This window comes from Magnolia sinica, chromosome 10 (assembly GCF_029962835.1).
Source record: "Magnolia sinica isolate HGM2019 chromosome 10, MsV1, whole genome shotgun sequence".
Lineage (NCBI taxonomy): Eukaryota > Viridiplantae > Streptophyta > Magnoliopsida > Magnoliales > Magnoliaceae > Magnolia > Magnolia sinica.
Genome location: NC_080582.1, coordinates 9,864,747 through 9,884,339, shown reverse-complemented (window position 1 = coordinate 9,884,339; position 19,593 = coordinate 9,864,747). Strand labels below are relative to the sequence as shown.

Here is a 19,593-nt window from a genome sequence, read left to right as displayed (position 1 = left end):
TCAATGGATGGTGGATCTGGTGACATGACGATCCATCTTGGATTCTAACAGGTGGATGACTTAGTCCATATATGAAGATTACTTCTAATCGCCAAATTTAGGCTGGGATGAATGAGCGGTTCCATAAGTTACGTTATTAGGTAAAACCCGAGTACTGAAAAGTACAGGGTGTTACAATTTCCCTCAATGCTAAATGATAGGCGAGGCATTGTCCTTTTTGTAATGCCTGCCTGAAGGTCTTGTACATCCCCCTTTTTTGGTTTATAATATATATATTGGTTGTTAAATAATAATAATAATAATAATAATAATAATTAAAAAAAAGGCTCAACCCCTTAAATGATCTAAAAAAACATATGAATGGGGTGGATTTCTCAAAAAACCCATGGTAGGCCCCTCCTAGGTTTCTAACACATGGCTTCAGTAAGAAATACATGTAAGAGAAAGAGAGATAGAGAGAGAGAGGTGGAGACAGTATTTTAATAACCGATTTCAGCGCTTTTGTTTCTCTACTTTCCTAATAAAATATCACCGTTAGTTTGAAATTTTCACCATCCTACGGATAACATGCTGCCAGCACTCGATCTCATGGGAAGGTAACACGCGGGGGAGCGCATAGTACCTTTTCCTATATACATATATATATATATATATATATATATATATATATATATATATATATATAACGCTCACCTGCGAAGCAGTTCGCACGGACTACATACAAACTTTTTTGAGAACTCATCATATCTGATGAGTCTCGAAAATCTGAATGGTCCACATGAAGCAGAACCTCTTGAAACCCCTTGCTACCAATTTTTACTTTGAACCAAAACTTTGGTGGGCCATGAAAAATGCAAACAATTTCTTCCCTTGATTTGAATTTCTCTTTGCTATGGTCCAACAGAATCTTAGATTAGCGTGAAAATTCACCTCCTGAGGTTTCATGGGATTCCGCATCTTATGGACCGTTAGGATTCAACACCCATGACACATGTGCAAAGGCACGCACATGCGTAGGTGCGTAGGTGAGATGCCTCTCTCTCTCTCTCTCTCTCTCTCTCTCTCTCTCTCTCTATATATAAATATATATATATATATATATATATATATATATATATATATATATATATATATAAATATATATATATAACATTGCACGCAAAGATATCAAGAATGAGGGAGGAAAATATTATTTTAAGATTAAAAACCTACTATGCCCATAGTAGCCATAAAAATTGCCTTTCGCAACATGCAAGTCGCCTAAGAATGTAGCTACAAGATCTATAAAAAGACACCCTTGTCATTTGCAAAAGGGGGAAGATAAAAAGAAAAAAGGAGAATAAAAAAAAATAAAAAATAAAAAAAGAGGGAAAAAAAGTATGAAGGAGAGTGAGCCAAGAGTAAGAGAGAACAGAGAAAAAATAAAAGAAAAGGAGGGATAGCAAAAAAGAAAGAAATAGAGAGCAGAAAGAGAGATATGAAAATACAAAGAGGGTTTGTGGGTTGGTGTTCACCCAAAAGTGTTTTTTGAAATATTTTAAAATTTTCCAACATGCCGACATAGTGCCCGACATAAGAGAAAAAATAGCTTATAAAGAAGTCACTTAAGCTAAAAGTTTATTTACCTCCATTTAAGTCGTATTTCACCTCACACATTTTAAGTACATCAATTGCATTCACATTTACTTCCGTCTCATTCTAGATTATTCTTAATCTTTCATTTTCTTTTACTTTATTTGCATGTCTAGATATTAAAACTTGCAAAGCAAGGTCAGTTTGCACTTTATTTTATTTATTGCATTTTCATTTTATTTGCCTACCTGGTGCCACTTGGTTCTATGATATTAGTTTATTTTGTATTTCATTTTACTTACTGCATTTTATTCTATTTGTCTACCCGGTACCAATTAACTCTGTGATGTAAGGATAATTTATTTCTTTTATTCTCACATACCCGACCCTTGCGGGTTATGGGAAGCACAACTAAATATAAAAAATGGCAAAATTCTGTTAAATTTCTAAAAAACTGCAAAATCTCGTGAAGTACAAACAACACATTGTGCAGACGGAAAATTGTGTCTAATTCTTTCATTTTCCGTACTGACACAGTTATTGAGAATCTATGGTAACAGACCAACTGCATGAGTCACCTGAGTTAGAGAATTGTGAAATTGCCCGATAATTAAGCACGTCTACAATTTCTATCCAGTCGTAGCTTTTAAGCTTCATTTGACCAGTGGCGACTCCGAATCAGAAGTATTTAATTTTACATATGAATCAATAACATACTCTGACTATTGTAATAAATAGATACCAAAACTAATTTAGGGAACTACTGCGCTTGCGAGGAGAGGCATTCACAACTTTATCTTAAACTTTCGGAGCCTACAAAAAGCTGTTAATGATCATTGACCATTGTTTCCAGTGGTATGGTCCAACTGCAATTTGGATCTGCTAAATTTTTGGAATCACGTCCTAAAACGACATGGGAAAATGGATAAACGGTGTGGATATAAAAAAAAAATTTAATCAAGGTAGGCCATACATAGAAAGGGTAACACCTAATCACTCCCATTCAAAGGAGGAACTTCATGTGACGGTAAGTAAGGTGGGCCCACCGTAATGTTTATAGAAATCCACCCTGCCCATCTATTTTCCCTAGATCAAGTTAGGATCTGAGCCCAAAAATGAGGCTGATCAAAACTCAGGTGGGCTGCATGACAGGGAAAAGTGGGTATAGGGAAATGCTTACCGTTGAAACATCCCTGAGGTCCACCGTGATATTTATCTGCCATCTATTCTGTCCATAAGGTCATTCCTACTGCAATGAACTTACAAGGAAAAGGATGTTAAAGATACAAAAAAACAAAAACAAAAAAAAAAAAAAACAAATAAGCTTCATTGTATTTGTCTAAATACATTCCAAAAACCATGTTAATGAAAAACTGGGCAACCGTCAACCTGTATACCAGGGGCTGTGGGGCACTTTGCTAGTGGGCAATGATCATCCAAAGGCAATCCCCACCAATCTAACCCATACACACCCTCACTCTGGAGTGTGAAACTTGTGAAAAGAGCCATAAAAGCAGTCCCAGAATCCAACGCTGCTGATAAGATGTAGTTGTACTTGGCCCACCACCCTTTATACTTCCTATACACCACATAGTTGAAGAAGATAACCACTGGGAACCATGACCAGAAGTGCAATGCACTAACCGGGGGCATGTAAGTTGCGGTCAGTAATATAGTTGGAACGTTGATGAGTCTGATCCACTTCTTTGTAGGGAAAACAAGCGTCATGATCCACACAACCACTGGGCCCAGCAAGCCAACAAGGAAGAAGATGTACATAATCGAGTATTGCCCATATGGTGCAAACATGCGGGAAGGGCCCACCACACCCCATATGGCTAATATGGAGTTGCCCACATGTTCACTGGGGCATGTCCATGGGCTCCCTTTCGGCAGCTTGGTCAAGTCACAGATGTTCTCCACGCTTGAGAGTATCCACCATGTCATGCCGAAGTTAACTGAAGAAGAGACCACCATGCCTATTATCTGTGCCATTTAAACATAATCACTGTAACAGCCCACCTTGTATCATTATAAATAAATCATGTTTTAACTGTAAACAATGTTGAATTTAATGGACCCAGCTCACTTTGGGCGTGGGTTAGACCTAGGAATGAGATTCAGCAAGGGTGCAATGGGTCGGGTGGCCTGCAAGTCAACTGGCCTCACCTGCTTCCGAGTTGGGTTTGGACCAAGCTAAATGGGCAGTGGGTCAGCTTGGGCTACAAATGTGGCCACTTAAGTAAATAGTCCTGCTTGATTTGAACCCTGCCCTATCTCACCCAACCCAACTCATAACAGCTTATAAATGAGCTGGACAAATGGCCCAACCCATCCCAAAACCCGGAACAATTTAATTGAAGATATCATACATACATCCACTTCATTTCGGATTCTTAAACCCAAATGCAGTTACACTAGGTCGGATCAGGTCAATCGGCCCTGACCTGCTTATAATTAAATGGTTAGGTGTTAAAAACCTACTTAATATGTCAAAAATTATAGGACTGGTGAAATACATCAAGCTAAGCTCTTTAGAACATTGGGATAGTAACGTTCGACCACGCTCTGCAACTGACGTCCACAGCAGCCTACTATGTGGCACCACTCACTCTGCCCTCTATTCGAGGTAGCCCTTTTTAGAGCATGGTTGCTGCATTCAAATTATCTAGTAATGTGGAGGTGGTCATAGACACTTTCATGGCCAAGGTGGACCAGAGAAGGCCCAGTCGAAAGTGGAAATGGACCATCAAAAGCTTAAAACAGTCGTATCTCACAAACCGGAATGAGCTTTTAAACATATCATATATGATTTTGGGGTAGGAGTTACTTTAGCCAACCAACCTTTAGCCAACCAACCTTGCTATGTTGGGTTGCCCAAACTGGTTTCTGAGATTCCATCATATCGACGGTTGAAAATCGATCGCATTTTCATTTTTACTATAAATAGTAAATTTTAGTTCGATGGTAACTTTTGATCCTTTGAGTTTCAAGAGTCGTGCCCAACATGAAAAGGGCTTAGAAAAATTAGGAGAATAATGTGGTAGTCTAGTAGAAATCATGATTATCTATAAGTAATAAGTTTAGTATTTATAGTAAGTCACATTTTTTAAGGAGTTTGAGTTGGAGTCTCAAACTCCATCATAGGTTTGAGTTCACTATTTAAAGGATCGTAATCCCTTTTTCTTTTATTTTTTTTTTTAATTTTTTAATTTTTTAATTTTTTTTTATCATCAATCAATTTATTTTGAATTCATTTCTATTTTTGTCTCTCGTGCATTCAAGGAATATCTGTAAGGAGTCTAGAGAAGCTCCATGAATTTGGAGTAATTATCCCTGAGGAAGACATTGATCGACCTCATCATCACATCCTTCCTTGCGTCATCTAGGTAGGATTTTTCACGTCATGGTGGTTTTCACTCTAATTCAGGCTGCCATTTTGGACAGGTCACCCCTTCCGTGGCTTGTGTTACGTGGTGTTAGCTCTGATACCAATTGTTAAGAACATGATCAATACACCAAAAGTCCAAGGATTGAAGGAATGTGTCAGGCTAGGCTCATTAAACCATTGGATTGTAACAATATAGTAAGGATGAGCTTGGGCTTAATGAATTTTAAATGGGTTGGGTCTTGCCCAAATCCATGGGTTGAGTTTTGACCAGTCAGCCTAACTCTGACCCATATGTTGAACCGATATATAGGATTTAAGCTTGTGGTGCATCCTAAAACAAAATTTTAGGCCCAAACTCTCACTTAACTCAGCCTGTTTAGTAAGTAAGCCTCATCTTAGTACGCATCAGTACCGATCAAGACGTTAGCTTTTTAGTGAGTAGGGCTGGATCAGCTGGGGGTTAACCTGAGCTCTACCCCTACTAATCAAGTCGCGTTCTCTCCCCAAAACCCAACGCCCAATCCATTTGGTGTGACTTGAGCCATGCCGACCCGACCCATTTCCAGTCCTACCAATTTCTAGACTGGGAATGGGTTTGAGTAAATCCACAAGCCCAGCCGGCTAATTTAACAATATGAGGCTCACTGGGCCCGGGCTGGGGTATTATCCTACGCTATTTGGTGGCCCATGGCTAGCTATTAGAATAAACATGAAATATGTATATAATTACCTTAGCAAAGAAGAATGATCTTGGAGGAATCTTCATGTAGTAAACTAGCTTCATGTCGCTAATAAAGTCGAGAGTATGGGACAAGCAAATCATGCAGTAGGATTTGAACGTCAGATATGCAAGAGGCTTTCCTGGGTACAGATACCCTAATATCAACTCGGACACAATGTTTAGCTCTATACTCTGCACAGAAATTTAAAATTTAGTTATTTTAAGGGTTGGGTAGTGACACAGATCAGTCTAATAGTTGTTAAACGTTAAATTTTTTTATTTTTTATTTTTTATTTTTTTTTTACATAAAATCAATTTTAAGGGTTTATTCAAAGGAATTACTTGCACTTTGTATGCCATTGTGTGTGTGTGTGTGTTTGTGTGTGTGTGTGTGTGTGTGTGTGTGTGTGTGTGAGAGAGAGAGAGAGAGAGAGAGAGAGAGAGAGAGAGAGAGAGAGAGAGAGAGAGAGAGAGAGAGAGAGAATTTACCTGATTCATTGTCGCTTTAAGTACACCAATAGGAATGGTAAATACAAGAGCTATTGCACATGCAAGTAGAACTCCCCAGAAGGGAAGTTGAAACTGTTTTCCAAATCCTTCACAAGCAAAAATTGCAAGGCCCAACATCGAAATCAAGATAGCATAAAACCACCATTGAGGTATAGGATCATAATTCTTCTTCATTATCCTAGAATGGATATCATTCATCTGTTTCTCGTTTGAATATGCCTCCTTTAATTGATCCCAAATCGACCTAGCTTATTTCAACATAAAGTTAATAAAGCATTGTTAGCTAATGCATCACAAATCTACATAAGCATTAATTCTAGTGGCACACATAATATCTTGTGACCCCCTTTTAAAACATAGGTATCATGTAGGACTTGAAGCTCATGACCATTGATCATCAATTGGCCACCTCTCATTACGGTCACATCTCCAATTTTGAATTAATCCAATGATCCTAACCATCTAATCCTTTGCATTTAAAGGTCAGTTTTATTTTCTTTCCTTTTGATTAAGTCATGGTTCACCAAGAGGTTGAACCTTAGTTGAACGATCAAGATGGTTGGGCATGTTCGACATTTGTTTATAGTTTACACACATGATCGTTCCTTGCGTGGCCCTTTTTTGTTTTAAAAGCAACCATATATGTTCATGGTTTGTCTAACCCCTTATACATAAAAGCAATACACTTTTGGATAAATAGTCATGATATATGATCATCGGATTATGAAGATATAGAGCGTTTTTGGTTCAAAAAAAAAAAAAGTTGGGTATAATCATAAAATGGGAAAAGAGTACAAAAATCTCACCTCCCATAGAAGAGAGCAACATGAGTGAGGCTAGCTGTTATGGAGGCAAACGTCAGACCAAAACTGTATACGTAGAAGATACTTAGGTAGATCTTTGAGTAATTGTCGTATCCATGTTGGTCAAATACAAACTTTTTTGGATTCATAACTCGAGAGATGTTATATACATTTCCATTAGCATCGAATAGATCAGAAGAAAAGAGCGGAAATCGCTTGGCATTGTATGAATTAGTCCAATAAGCAATGGGGGTTATTATGTAAAGGATTAATATAAACCCAACAATCATGTTTATTGCTACAAACACCGGGTATACTAAAGGACTGCCCAGAAAACTAGATATGGTAGACCAATCCAAAGCGAAAGCACCAAAGCCAAAGCCATGGAAACCAGAGCCTAGTTGTTGGGCTGTGACAGAGTCTTTCCAAATCCAACAAACAAATGAGAGGGCACTTATGGAAGGGAAGAAATAGTTAGGAACAATGTAATAGGCAAAGCTTGAGATCGCAACTATTATAAAGAACTGGAGTCTTGTTAGCTGTCCTTTCTGCCTTACTATCTTCTCATGCCATGTCCTGAAGAGCCAAACAAAAGGCTAGTCAATATGAATGTTTGAGGGAGGGAGGGGTGTAGGCAGTAAAACATGCATATTATTTGTAAAACGCTGGATGCACTAAAACATGATGTGCAGGCCTACTATGATGTGAATTCATAACATCCAGTCCATCCATCGTGTGAGTCTCCTCATGTTCTACTAGGCAAATAAAAATCGTGCCAATACAAAAATGCATGTGGGGCCCACCATCTAAAATTATGCCAAAGACATCTAAAATTTGTGCACATGACTTTTGGAATGGCCCTTTGGGGTGTCCTTAATCTTCGTGGGCCTCACACAGAAACTGGAAGATTTTTAATGGTGGCATCCCCATCCCAACTGGTGTTGGCATACCTTAGTTTGGTCTAGTTTGTGGATGCCTAGGAGAACATGAGGGGCCACACATCACAGTGGGCCATGAACATCATTTAGTAGGTTAAGCTGTGATACAAATATACATATTACCAATGTAAATTATTAATAGCATGGCACAAGCTTAGCCTTGCTTAGACCCAACTCAACCCAGGGGACCTGGGTCCTCGCAATACAATTACTAATTGAGCCTGACCCTTAAGAACCAAAATGATTAGATGGGTCTACAAGTCTAGGGATGATCCAAGCCTTTGATGGTCCAGACACTAGTACCCGACGAGCAAGCCATAGCCACTATTGTGTGTTAACTATACGCCTTGCTGGAATGTAGCATGTGTAACTTAGGAAACAAGAGTGAAGAGAGAGACCCGTAGAAGGTAACATCAACCATGAGGGCAGGATACCACATGTAGGGAGATTCAACGAGGATCTTGATAAATAGTCCAGCAAACCCATAGCCCAACAGCTGCATGAGCATCACATGCAGAAATGTTTATTTTAAATTCAATGCATAGTTACATTCTAATAAACTTAAATGATATTACATATACTAACCATCCATCAGGCCAGATTTGGCCTAATCCCAAATGCCTGATACTTTAAAAGGTGAGCAAACATATGTGAGACCCATGTTTTGTTGACCCAAACCATCGATTTGATGCGCCTCATCGACCTTTTTTTTAAATCTTATGTTAACAATCTATCTAATCAAAGGATAAGTAATTCTTTCAAGCTGGAGTTTTCCAGCATAATCACTCAGTCACTAGGCCCATAAGATCTATGTGTGGATCACCAAATCATTGGGCCAACATGCAGCAAATGCAATGAGAGAGAGAGAGAGAGAGAGAGAGAGAGAGAGAGACTTACTTGACTTGTTAGGGTTACCAATAGGGCTGCCAAGGGATTGATTTTCCTATGAAAGAAAACCTTCATCTGGGACACAATCGCTAGTGAATATGGAGGTAAGGTCCCTGCGTAGGCAAGGACCGAGATCAAGACATGCTCTTTTATGTTGAACGGTCCAGGATTCATCGAAGCTGTCCACCTCGTCCCTGGTATCCTTACTAGTTTCGATGGAAGTGTGGCTGCCATCAGCTTCCCAATCGGAAAAGCTATGATTAAGATACAATTCCCTGGTATCCTCATTTGGTTTTGACGGTAACTAAAGAACTTGTTTATAGTAGCAAGAAAAACACACGAACTGAGTCCTAGGACCCATGTTCGTAACGTTAAAGCAGGCAATGTCGGATCGTCAGTGATAGGAACGGTGAGCCGCACTTGTTCGATGGGAGCATCATTGATTTCATCTGCATAATCTATGAATCATTAGCATAATGCACTTTAAAGCTGGAGATTTGTCAAGCTCACATGCCTACATGTAATAGACATATGATCAATGCATTAGGCAGATCATGCCCAGTAGATGAACTGGTTTTTAAGTTAAGCTAGCTAGTCCATTCATTAGGTGGGCCATACTTATCTATTAATGTGTGCCATGGACGATATTATTTAAACTATTTATTAACATTTTTTATAATTAGTATAGATGGGCCTGCAAACTTGGGCCTACCAATTGCATGGTTTGGATTAATCCCATATGATGGACAAATTGTGGGCCCCACAATTAGATTACCTGTAACATACCGTTACAACTTGAGAATTTTACAGGCATCTGAGTGACTCCTTGAGGTTTTTAACCGTCATGGCCTAAATATCAAAGAACTCTTAACGGCTAGCAGACGACCTGGCGTGTCTGGGTAGCGTCAATCAGTGGAATAGAATTTTTGCCCAAGTTTACGAGCTTCCTCTTCAGCCTAGAGGGGATTTCATTTTAGACCGAACAGGCCCGGGGGCTATCAGAAACACTCCTCCGATGGATGGCACTTCTAGATTCTAAAGATAAAATAGGCAGTCTCCTCCACCTTTTGTTGTTGAGGTCCTGCCCCAATCGTATTTCCTGTAAAGTTGCTTTTTCTGGAATTTCCTATGAATTTATTATTATTATTATTATTTTAATTCACATGGGATCAAGCGTTTTACATGAGAATTTCTCATTAGGGACGGCACACAATGCTACCCCCGCCTATCATATACCCCTGCTACACAAATACTCAACACGAGCCAACAAAAAGACGGACATCAAGAACTCTAGCCGCTCAGGTTAGTTGCAAACAAAACTCAAACTACTTCAAGAGTGACCAAGCCCATTTACTATCAACTGATAAAGAAAAAGGGACACCAACTAGACAATCTTAACCGTTGGAACTACCTTATAACCAATCGTGTCCTACAGATCGAATGGCTCACACTGTTTAGGTCCATTTATGTGTTGGAGCCATCTTGGACCTATGCATGATACAAAAGAAAGAATCAAAGTTACATTACCTCCTTCAGTAGCCATGGAAGATCAGAGCAAGAGCACAGAACAGCTGCAAGTTGTGCGATTGAGGGACGGATTTCGTGAAAATAAAAAAGTTTGTTCACTGGCAAGGCTTTCCCCATTTAGTCCATCTTATAATGATCGAGACTGTTAATGTAGAAGATTTCGACCTTAGGTGGTTTATATGAGATTGAAATAAAATCTCACTCATTATGGAGAGAATCATTCATATAAAGTAACATAGAAATAATGATCAGAACAGCGGTTTCTATCTAAACTTCGCATGAAGGTGATGGTCTCCAATCATTAAGATTCTTTTCATGTTGCCCATGTAATATTCCACTAGCTTTTAGATGAGTGGTTTTGATCATCACATGGTGGGGCCAGATTGGTCAAATCTTTAGGAAGAGAGAGTCTGGCAAGCAAACCGCACTTAAACTAAAGAAAATAGAAAGTGTTAGGTTGACAACTGGTTAGAGACCATGCTTAGGTAATTATTTAAGAGGTTTATTACTACGTATTTGGGCTTATAGCTAATTTTTTGAACCGGGACCCTAGCCGTTAGATCTAGGGTATTTTGCAATGATCCAAACCATTTATATAATGGCCAACCTCTAGATGGGTAATACCCAGAAAGCGAAAAAGTCTAGATTAGAATCTAGACTGTGAATCCGATGGGACCCACTGCGTATGGAGAATGACCAAAGTTCATCCTGATTGGAAGATCTTGGCCATCTAGCCTTTAATCTCTATTACTAGAACGCGGATTATGTGGTGTTGCCAACACCACCACTAGCATTGGTGTGTTGATGTGTTGGACACTGTGGGGCCCAATGTGATTTCTATGTTTTATATCAATGCCGTCCAACTATTTTGCAGCTCATTTTAAGGAATGAATCAAAAAAATAAAGCAGATCCGAAGCTCAAGTGGACCACGCCATTGGAAACAGTGGGGATAATGACACCCACCGTTGAAACCTTTCTAGGGCCGACCATAATGTTTATTTGTCATCTAACCTTTTGATAAGGTCAGTCAGATCCCGATGAAGGGAAAACACAAGTATCAGCCTGATCCAGAATTTTTGTGGCCTCCAAGCAGTTTTTTAATTGTGGGCCTTCAATCGCCACAGTTTCCTAAGGTGTGGTCCACCTGAGATTTGGATCGGCTTAATTTTCGGATTCATTCGGAGGAAACAGATGGAAGGCAATATAAAACACATACAGCGAGTTGGGCCCCACAGCGCCCAAGGCATCCAAACACCAAGGTTGGGGGTGGTGTTAGCAACACCGCCTATTTGTTGGCCCCTCGGTCAAAGAGATAGGAACATCAGATCTGAGACATTTTTCATGAATCACCCATCAAAGGTAGATCCCATCAGATCAACAGTGTAGATCACCCTTCTGTGAGAAGTTTTCTACATAATGCTTTCCCAGTAAACTATTTAGGTTCTAATGAATGTGGATCCTAAAATTCCCCGGCTAAAATGGCAAGAGTTTTTTCCCACTGTAAATATCACTTTTTATCCACGGGCTTTTCTTAGCCATCCAAACTTTACCTTCCCAAACTAAACCAATGCCTTTTCTCTGACAATTATACCCCTACAATACAAATTCATTTTTTAAAATCTTATTTCCTCTCATCTTCATACCAGAAAAATCCATTTTCTGGAATCATATCTCCTCTTCACACCAGAATATCATACTACTTAAAATCCATTTTCTAGAATCTTCTCTTATCTTCAAACCGCAATACCCTTCTACATAAAACCAAAATTTTAAAATCTTCTCTCTTCTTCATACAATAATATACCCTTCCACCAAACTGTTACTTCTTTTTCTTCATTTTATTTTGTCAATAAAGGACGAAAATGGTGCCACCATCGAAAAAGTGACTCACTTCAGGTATGTATTGAACAAATTGCCCTAAACCCTAAACCCTAAATCGAAAAAATTTGCACCTGCGATGCTCAGGCAATTTCAAGAAGTGCTCGTTCAATTTCATGTGAGGCTCAGTCAATTTCATATAAAGCTCGGCCAATTTTCCATAACATCAAACCTAAATGCAACATGAGACTACTTACTTTTTCTTTGGCATCTCTTGCATTTACAAGTATTATTCAATTGCTTTGGTATATATTAGATCCCCTCTTTCAAAGTCGCCTTCCTTGCCTCTTTAAAATTTCATAGCTGATCTGGTACGACATATTGTCCATTGAGATTTTATTCATTCATATTTATCTAAGCTCTAGTTGTAGACTTGAAATTTTTAATGCCCCACTTATTCTTTAGTTCCTTTAGATTTACATCATCCTCATCTATTATTTCAGTGTGTTCTCGGTCATCTATTATTCAACCGAGTTGTATCTGATGGTACGCTCTTATTGTTTAACAATTCGTTGAGAATATATCATTGTGTTTGTTTTCAGATAATGGCTACTAGAATCATCGTATGCTCTTATGGTGAGGAGTTAGTGTGTGAATGGTCAACAAATGAACAAGTTGTTTGGTACGAGTGAATGGTCACCAACAACCCTAGGGTAGAGTCAGCGCCTCATTGCAAATGAACAAGTTGCTCGATATGAGTGAATGATGAACAACTCACCCAAAGTAGAGTCGACGCCTCATTGCAAATGAGCAAGTTACTCAATATAAGTGAATGGTCAGCAGCAACCCTAAGGTAGAGTTGACGCCTCATTGCAAATAAACAAGTTGCTCGGTATGAGTGAGTGGTCAGCAGGTCACACAGGGTAGAGCTGGCACCTCATTGCAAATGAACAAGTTGTTCGGTGTGAGTGAATGGTTAACAGCAACCCTAGGGTAAACCCATGAACACTTGAATAAGTCATTAAATGTATGTAGAGTAATAATCAAAGATTAAATTGTATGCAGATGGGATGAAATTGATAAGGGAACTGAGGTTTGGGTCGATGAATGTATGTAAACTAATAATCAATCATGTTATATGCGTTGCTTCATCTTACCAGCGAAGCCAGAGTGGAAGAGATGAGTGGTCAGTAAGAGAGGTGGAACGAGAAGATGTATCTCATATTCAAATCATATTGTGCTGCGTGCAAAAGAAAGGAGCTCCACCCCCCTCACCTGACTCGCCAAGGCAGTATGCGATAGTGGTCTACTACCTTGACTCACATGGGACCCTTTTATATAGACCGAATGTAATTTTTTGGTCATGAAATGAAATGATAGATATTTTTGGCTAATTTCTTGATTTTGTTTGTTGATTTTTTCTATTGCACTTGTTAATGATTGTTCAATTAGGAGCTGGTCGTGGGGACCATCTTATCAATGGTTTGGATCACTAAACCATGGGCTCACTTGTAAAAACTAAAACACCAAGCTAGTAGTCGAACTCTTGGAGTGACTATTGTGCCACATCTCTTTTCGTTTGCATCCTTGATCAAGGTTTTCCAAAATGGTTATGAAACAACCATGACAGCCTTTCTGTAACAGCAGCAATTGTAGCAACCATTCTGCTTTATAGGGTCTTAACACCCTTAACAGCCATGACGACTAACTGCTTATTCTCAACGTACCTGGAGATAGCATCCATCCTTTACTCACATTCCTTAAGCATGACATGCAAGTCCGCCTGCTTATCCGTTCATATGCACACAATCACCCATACACGCTATCTTCTTCTTCTTCTTCTTCTTCTTCTATTTTTTTGCAATTTCCTTGTGCTCAGAGTTATATTTTTTAAAAAAAATCCGCATCTTTTTTTTTTTTTGCAACATATGATTCAAAACACGCAAACCTCTAATTTCATGGACCGCTCAGTCAATTTCATGTGAGGCTCGATCAATTTCACTTGATGCTCAATCAATTTTATGTGGTGCTCGGTCAATTTCACGAAGTACTCGGTCAATTTTTTAGTTGTACGAATGGTTCAAAGGAGATCACAGTTAAATGGGCCCCAATTGATATATTTATTATATCCACACCATTCATCCATTTTTAGAGATCATTTTAGAGCATGAGCAAAAAAATGAATCATATCCAAAGCTCAAATAGACCACACCAAAAATAGCAGTGGGGATAATATTTTCACCGTTAAAACATTCATAGGTCCCAGCATAATGTTTATTTTCCATCTAATCTGTTCATAAGGTCAAAAAGACCTGGATGAAGAGGAAAAACAAATATCATATTGATTCAAAACTTTTGTGACTCTCAAAAGAGTTTCAATGGTAACACCGTAACAGTGTGTCTAATTTTTTAAAAGAATATGACGGTGCGCCCGTGATATCCATAGTGCCACTGTGAACAAGACAAAGTCTCATGGTAGAACCGTGTATATCATGGTGTCTGTCTAATTTTTTAAAAGAATCTGACAGTGCTACCATGAACAAGACAAAGTCTCACGGTAGAACTGTGGATATCACGGTGCCACTGTGAAAGTTTGTCTATTTTTTAAAAAGAATCTGACGGTGCCACTATGACAGTTTGTCTAATTTTTAAAAGGAATCAGACGGTGTTACGATGATATCCACGTGCAGGGTGCCACCGTGGATATCACGGTGCTACTGTGAAAGCAAGAGTATTTTTGTCTACAAAGAGTTAATCTGTAGAGTAGTGGTTTAGTTAGAGAAAGTAAAGTTTGGGTGATTTAAAAAAGCCGGTGGGTAAAGGGTGAGATTCACAGTGGGAAAAATCTCAAATGGTAATCTTGTTTCAAAGGATGGAAAAACTCTGATACTCTAATGGAGCGTGATAGATTATACATCAGCACTTAGAATTTATTTAGGATAAGTGGCATTTTATTATTATTATTATTATTTTAAAGCAACATATATGCACTATAAAAGCAGAAATTACAAGAGAATAGAGTGTTACCGATTTGAACAATCCTCGAATCCACTTCACAATCACTAGTTATGCTCTTGAAACCTTAGAACACATCTACTACTTCCAGATCCCGATTACACCTAATAAATAAAGTATCACAACCAAAATATAAAACAAATCCTGCACTTACGCAACTCTTGCATACGCTATCGATGAGACCTTCAATGGCATCACATCCCATTGAAAACATCGATGACATCAAACACCTTCAATGACATCCAGTAGCAACACTAAGATATTTCAACAACTAACATGGGATTTTTCAAATTTTCTCAATAAAATTGAGCATCTCGGTGGCATCGATCTCTACTCGATCACTTAGAATTTATTCAGAATAAGTGACATATAATCATTAAAAAAATAAATCAATTTAAATTGTTCATAACAGTTATATTTTAGGTCACAATTTATATGTAATAAAAAAATAAAAATAAAAATAAAGCTTATTTGATTACGTGAGTCTCAGATTGGTGGACACTTATGGGACGTTTGAGAATGAAAAATATCCACTGGTCCAAATTCCATAAACAAGTGTCTACCAATAACAGGTTGAGATTTTTCAACGAATCTGATTTTAAAGAAGCGACATAGAGACTTGTAGTCGTTTTACTTAGCATTAATACATGCCACGTACACACTTTTAGAGTACCTAAGTATCAAGAGTCAAACTCTTCAGGAGTATCAAATAATTCACTGAAAAATTACTGACCGACGTTGATATATTGCCTCCGACGGCCTAGCTTCCTGGGTGGGCCCACCGTGATATTTGTGAGAAATCCACCCCGTCCATCCGTTTCAACATCTTAGTTTTTTTTTTTTTTTTTTTTTTAATCTCAATTCATTTCAAAATCTCAAAATTTTTGAGACATTATTATTGTTTTTCAAACTATATAACTTTTATTTTTCAAAATCACAATTTTTTAAAACCTTTTTTTTTAGTGTCAAAATCTCTCTCTCTCTCTCTCTCTCTCTCTCTCTCTCTCTCTCTCTCTCTCTCTCTCTCTCTCTTTTAATCTCAATTTTTTTCAAAATCTCAAATTTTTTCAAACATTGTAATTTTTTTTTATAAACTTTTGAATTTGCGTTTTTAAAATCACAATTTTTTTTTTAAACGAAACTTATCAATTTTCTTTTTCAAAATGCCAATTTTCTGTCAAAATGTCCATTTTTTTAATCTTAATTTTAAAAAAAAATTAACAAAACTCATTTTTGTTACCAAACTTCTCAAAAATTCCAACATGCCAATTTCTTTTTCTTTTTTTTTAATTTCAAAAGCACCATTTTGTTTTCAACTTTTCAATTTTCTTTTTTCAAAATGACAATGTTTTGTCAAAATCTTGGTGTTTTTTAAATCACTATTTTTTATATTTCAAAATCTCAATTTTTCTCGAACATTTTTTATTTTTTATTTTTCAAAATAACAATTTTTTTAACTTCTCAATTTTTCTTTTCAAAATGTCGGTTTTTTTTGTCAAAATATCGATTTTTAATCTCATTTTATCTGCGAAATTTCTATTCTTTCAAACTTCTCCATTTTCTTTTTTAATTTTTTTTAAACTAGTCAGTTCATATCGAACTTATCAATTTAAAAAAAAAAAAAAAAAATTCAAAATACAAAATCTCATTTTCTTTTTCAAAAAATATATTTTTTTTTCAAAGTTGAAATTTTTTCACTAAATCTTTTCAATTTTCTTTTTCAAAATATCATTTTCTTTTTAAATTCAAAATTTTTAAAAAATTATCAACTTTATTCAAACTTCTTAATTTATTTTTTTTTAAATCTAGATTTTTAATAAATCACTATTTTTTTTTTCAAAATCTCAATTTTTCTCCAACACTGTTAATTTCTTTTTTAGTCTTCTCAACTATTTTTTTTTTCAAAATATTAATTTTTTAAACTTTTCAATTTTCTTTCAAAATGTCAATTATTTAACAAAATCTCAATTTTTTTCAATCTTAAAATTTTCTAAATTCTCGATTTCTAATAAAATACTAAGGATGTAGACTGGGATTTTTCATGTGACATTGCAAAGCATTTAAATATCTGTTTTAAAGCAAAAAAATAAAAAATAAAAATTTTTATTGATAACTTCCACTCAATTGATAAAACAAAAAAAAGAAAAGAAAAGAAAAACAAAACAAAACAAAATGGATGCATTCAATCAATTGCTACAAAATTAATCATACATACAAATAAATACAATTAAACCACTAAAGTTCTATTATAAAACACTTCTTAAACTATGACAAAACACAAATTTCCACCATATTCTACCAAAAAAAAAAAAAAAGCAGTAAGGGTACAAGTCAATTTATGACAAACCATGAACAGTCGCAAAAACAAATAAAATCTATCGCTAAATATCATTTTAGTGACGAATTTTGGTCCATTGCTAAGTCCCGCCACTACCATTAAAAAGAAGAATGTGATGAACATTTTCCGTTAGCGATGGACGAAGTCCGTCGTTAAATCAAGCCTTTTTTGCTTGGTTCCGGCTGTTGCAACCTTTGGAGTGTAAACTGGATGGGTTTGGGACCTCTTCAAAGTTTAGTTTTGTCTCCCATTCCCGCCCCATTGCGTTCATTACAGGTCCATCAGCTCCTGGGTGCGAACGGCCCTCTACCGCCATCTATGGTGTTCCTTTTTATGCCCTAGAATGTCATTGACTATATATTTCAATAGGGCTTTTGTATAGCAGATGGGCCAGATTAAATCATTTGAGTTCTACTGTAACGTGTGACTACCACTAAAGTTGAGTTAGCCATTAGATCATGGAGCCAACTCGTTACATGTATTTTACATCCCAGTCGTTCATCATTTAGACCATCCATGTGTCATAAGTCCCACTCGACGTATGTACCTTATATCCATGTCATTCATCTAGTGGGTGGTATCAGCTATGATGTTGTTTGTTATATGAACTGTTCATGGGGTGAACCCCACCATGTCAATGAGACCCACAATTATACAAAATAATAATAATAATAATAATAATAATAATAATAATAATAATAATAATAAGGAAAGGGAATTGTATGCTTACCAATGAAAGCTTCCCTGGACATAATGTGAAGCATGTGAAGCCCACCTAGGTGCATGTGTTGTATACCCGACACTGCCTATGTATTTTCCAGTCACTTAGGAAGTGAGCCCACCTCTTGCCCGTAGACACAAGATGAAGTAGAACTCAATTTTAGGTGGGCCAGGCCATGCTACAAGTAGAAAGTGTAATAACCATTAGAAATTCTTAGGCTCTGGTATGCCCTTATATGCTGGGATGCTTCCTTGGCCATGGACTCCACTTTGTAGTATGATGTAGATGTATGCCTTTCATCAGTTTATCCTCATCATTTTAAGGTATGGTTCCATAGACTAGTCAGATCCAAATCTCATGCCACGAGAGCAATATTGATCACTTGTCCACCGTTAACTATTTCCTAGAGTTACAGTAATGTTTGTGAGAAATCTATCCATCTATTCCTTTTAATCGATCATGGACCACCTAATATACATGTTTTACCAGCCATTCATCTATTTTGATGAGATCATTTTAGAGTGTGGGGCTCCCTATATATTTGCGGCAATATAAGTCGTTTTCATGGTGCCTATTGTAATAGTTATTTCTCACTTAGTCCGCCAGTTGGTAGGAATCATGTCGATCACTACATTATAGGAATTTGGGATCTTGGGTGGCCCAACTAGTAGTGTGGATTGGTGGAAGTTATGTGGACCACCACATGTGAGTGCTTAATTTTTTATAGCCCACCTAACTGTATGAAAATTGGAGTAATCATGTGACTACTTGTTTAAGTAGATTTATGATTGTTGTGGCCATTAACCATATAATCACTGACGGGATGAGTGATAACTAGATTTGATAAAATGGTGCTAAATATGTAGCTCATAAATCTTGTGATCATGTGTGACGTGGATAGCCATAAATCATGTGGGTATGTGGGGAATGTGTAGCCCAACCATATGATCAAGTAGTGCTTCGGTGACTACTAAACTATGTGAAATTGTGGTACTGGCCGCCCGGCAACGTGAAAATTTAGTAAAGCGGTTGCCCCATTATGCGAAATATGGTATAATAATAATAATAATAAGTAACCATCTCACCTTAAGTCCCTTATTATGACAAGTAGAGTGACATTTGTGTGGCCACTCAACCATACGGACTTCTGATAATGGAGTGGCTATAAGACCATGTGGGCATATGAGAAATTGTGTGATTACTCAGACTCATGGACTATGCCGATGGTGTAACTTCCTGGGTACATGAACTTAGGTCTTGTGACAGATTGATCATAGGCCCATTGAGATATATTTTCGGCCCATATGATGAGGCTCATTGTGATGTATTTCCTACCCATGTGTTGTGGCC

General features: G+C 37.3%; 1 protein-coding gene across 1 annotated transcript in view; it reads right to left on the bottom strand.

The window, feature by feature from the left end:
• Positions 1 to 2,912: 2,912 nt before the first annotated feature.
• The window catches only part of LOC131217329 (oligopeptide transporter 5-like), a 57,544-nt gene continuing 40,863 nt past the window's right edge, over positions 2,913 to 19,593 (bottom strand). The window contains exons 4-9 of the mRNA XM_058212240.1: positions 8,833 to 9,281; positions 8,354 to 8,431; positions 7,001 to 7,593; positions 6,174 to 6,438; positions 5,694 to 5,876; positions 2,913 to 3,558 (exon numbers count right to left, since the gene is read on the bottom strand). Of these exons, the coding sequence (XP_058068223.1) occupies positions 2,935 to 3,558; positions 5,694 to 5,876; positions 6,174 to 6,438; positions 7,001 to 7,593; positions 8,354 to 8,431; positions 8,833 to 9,281 (2,192 nt within the window). The 3' untranslated portion in view covers positions 2,913 to 2,934. The remainder of the gene's footprint in view (positions 3,559 to 5,693; positions 5,877 to 6,173; positions 6,439 to 7,000; positions 7,594 to 8,353; positions 8,432 to 8,832; positions 9,282 to 19,593) is intronic.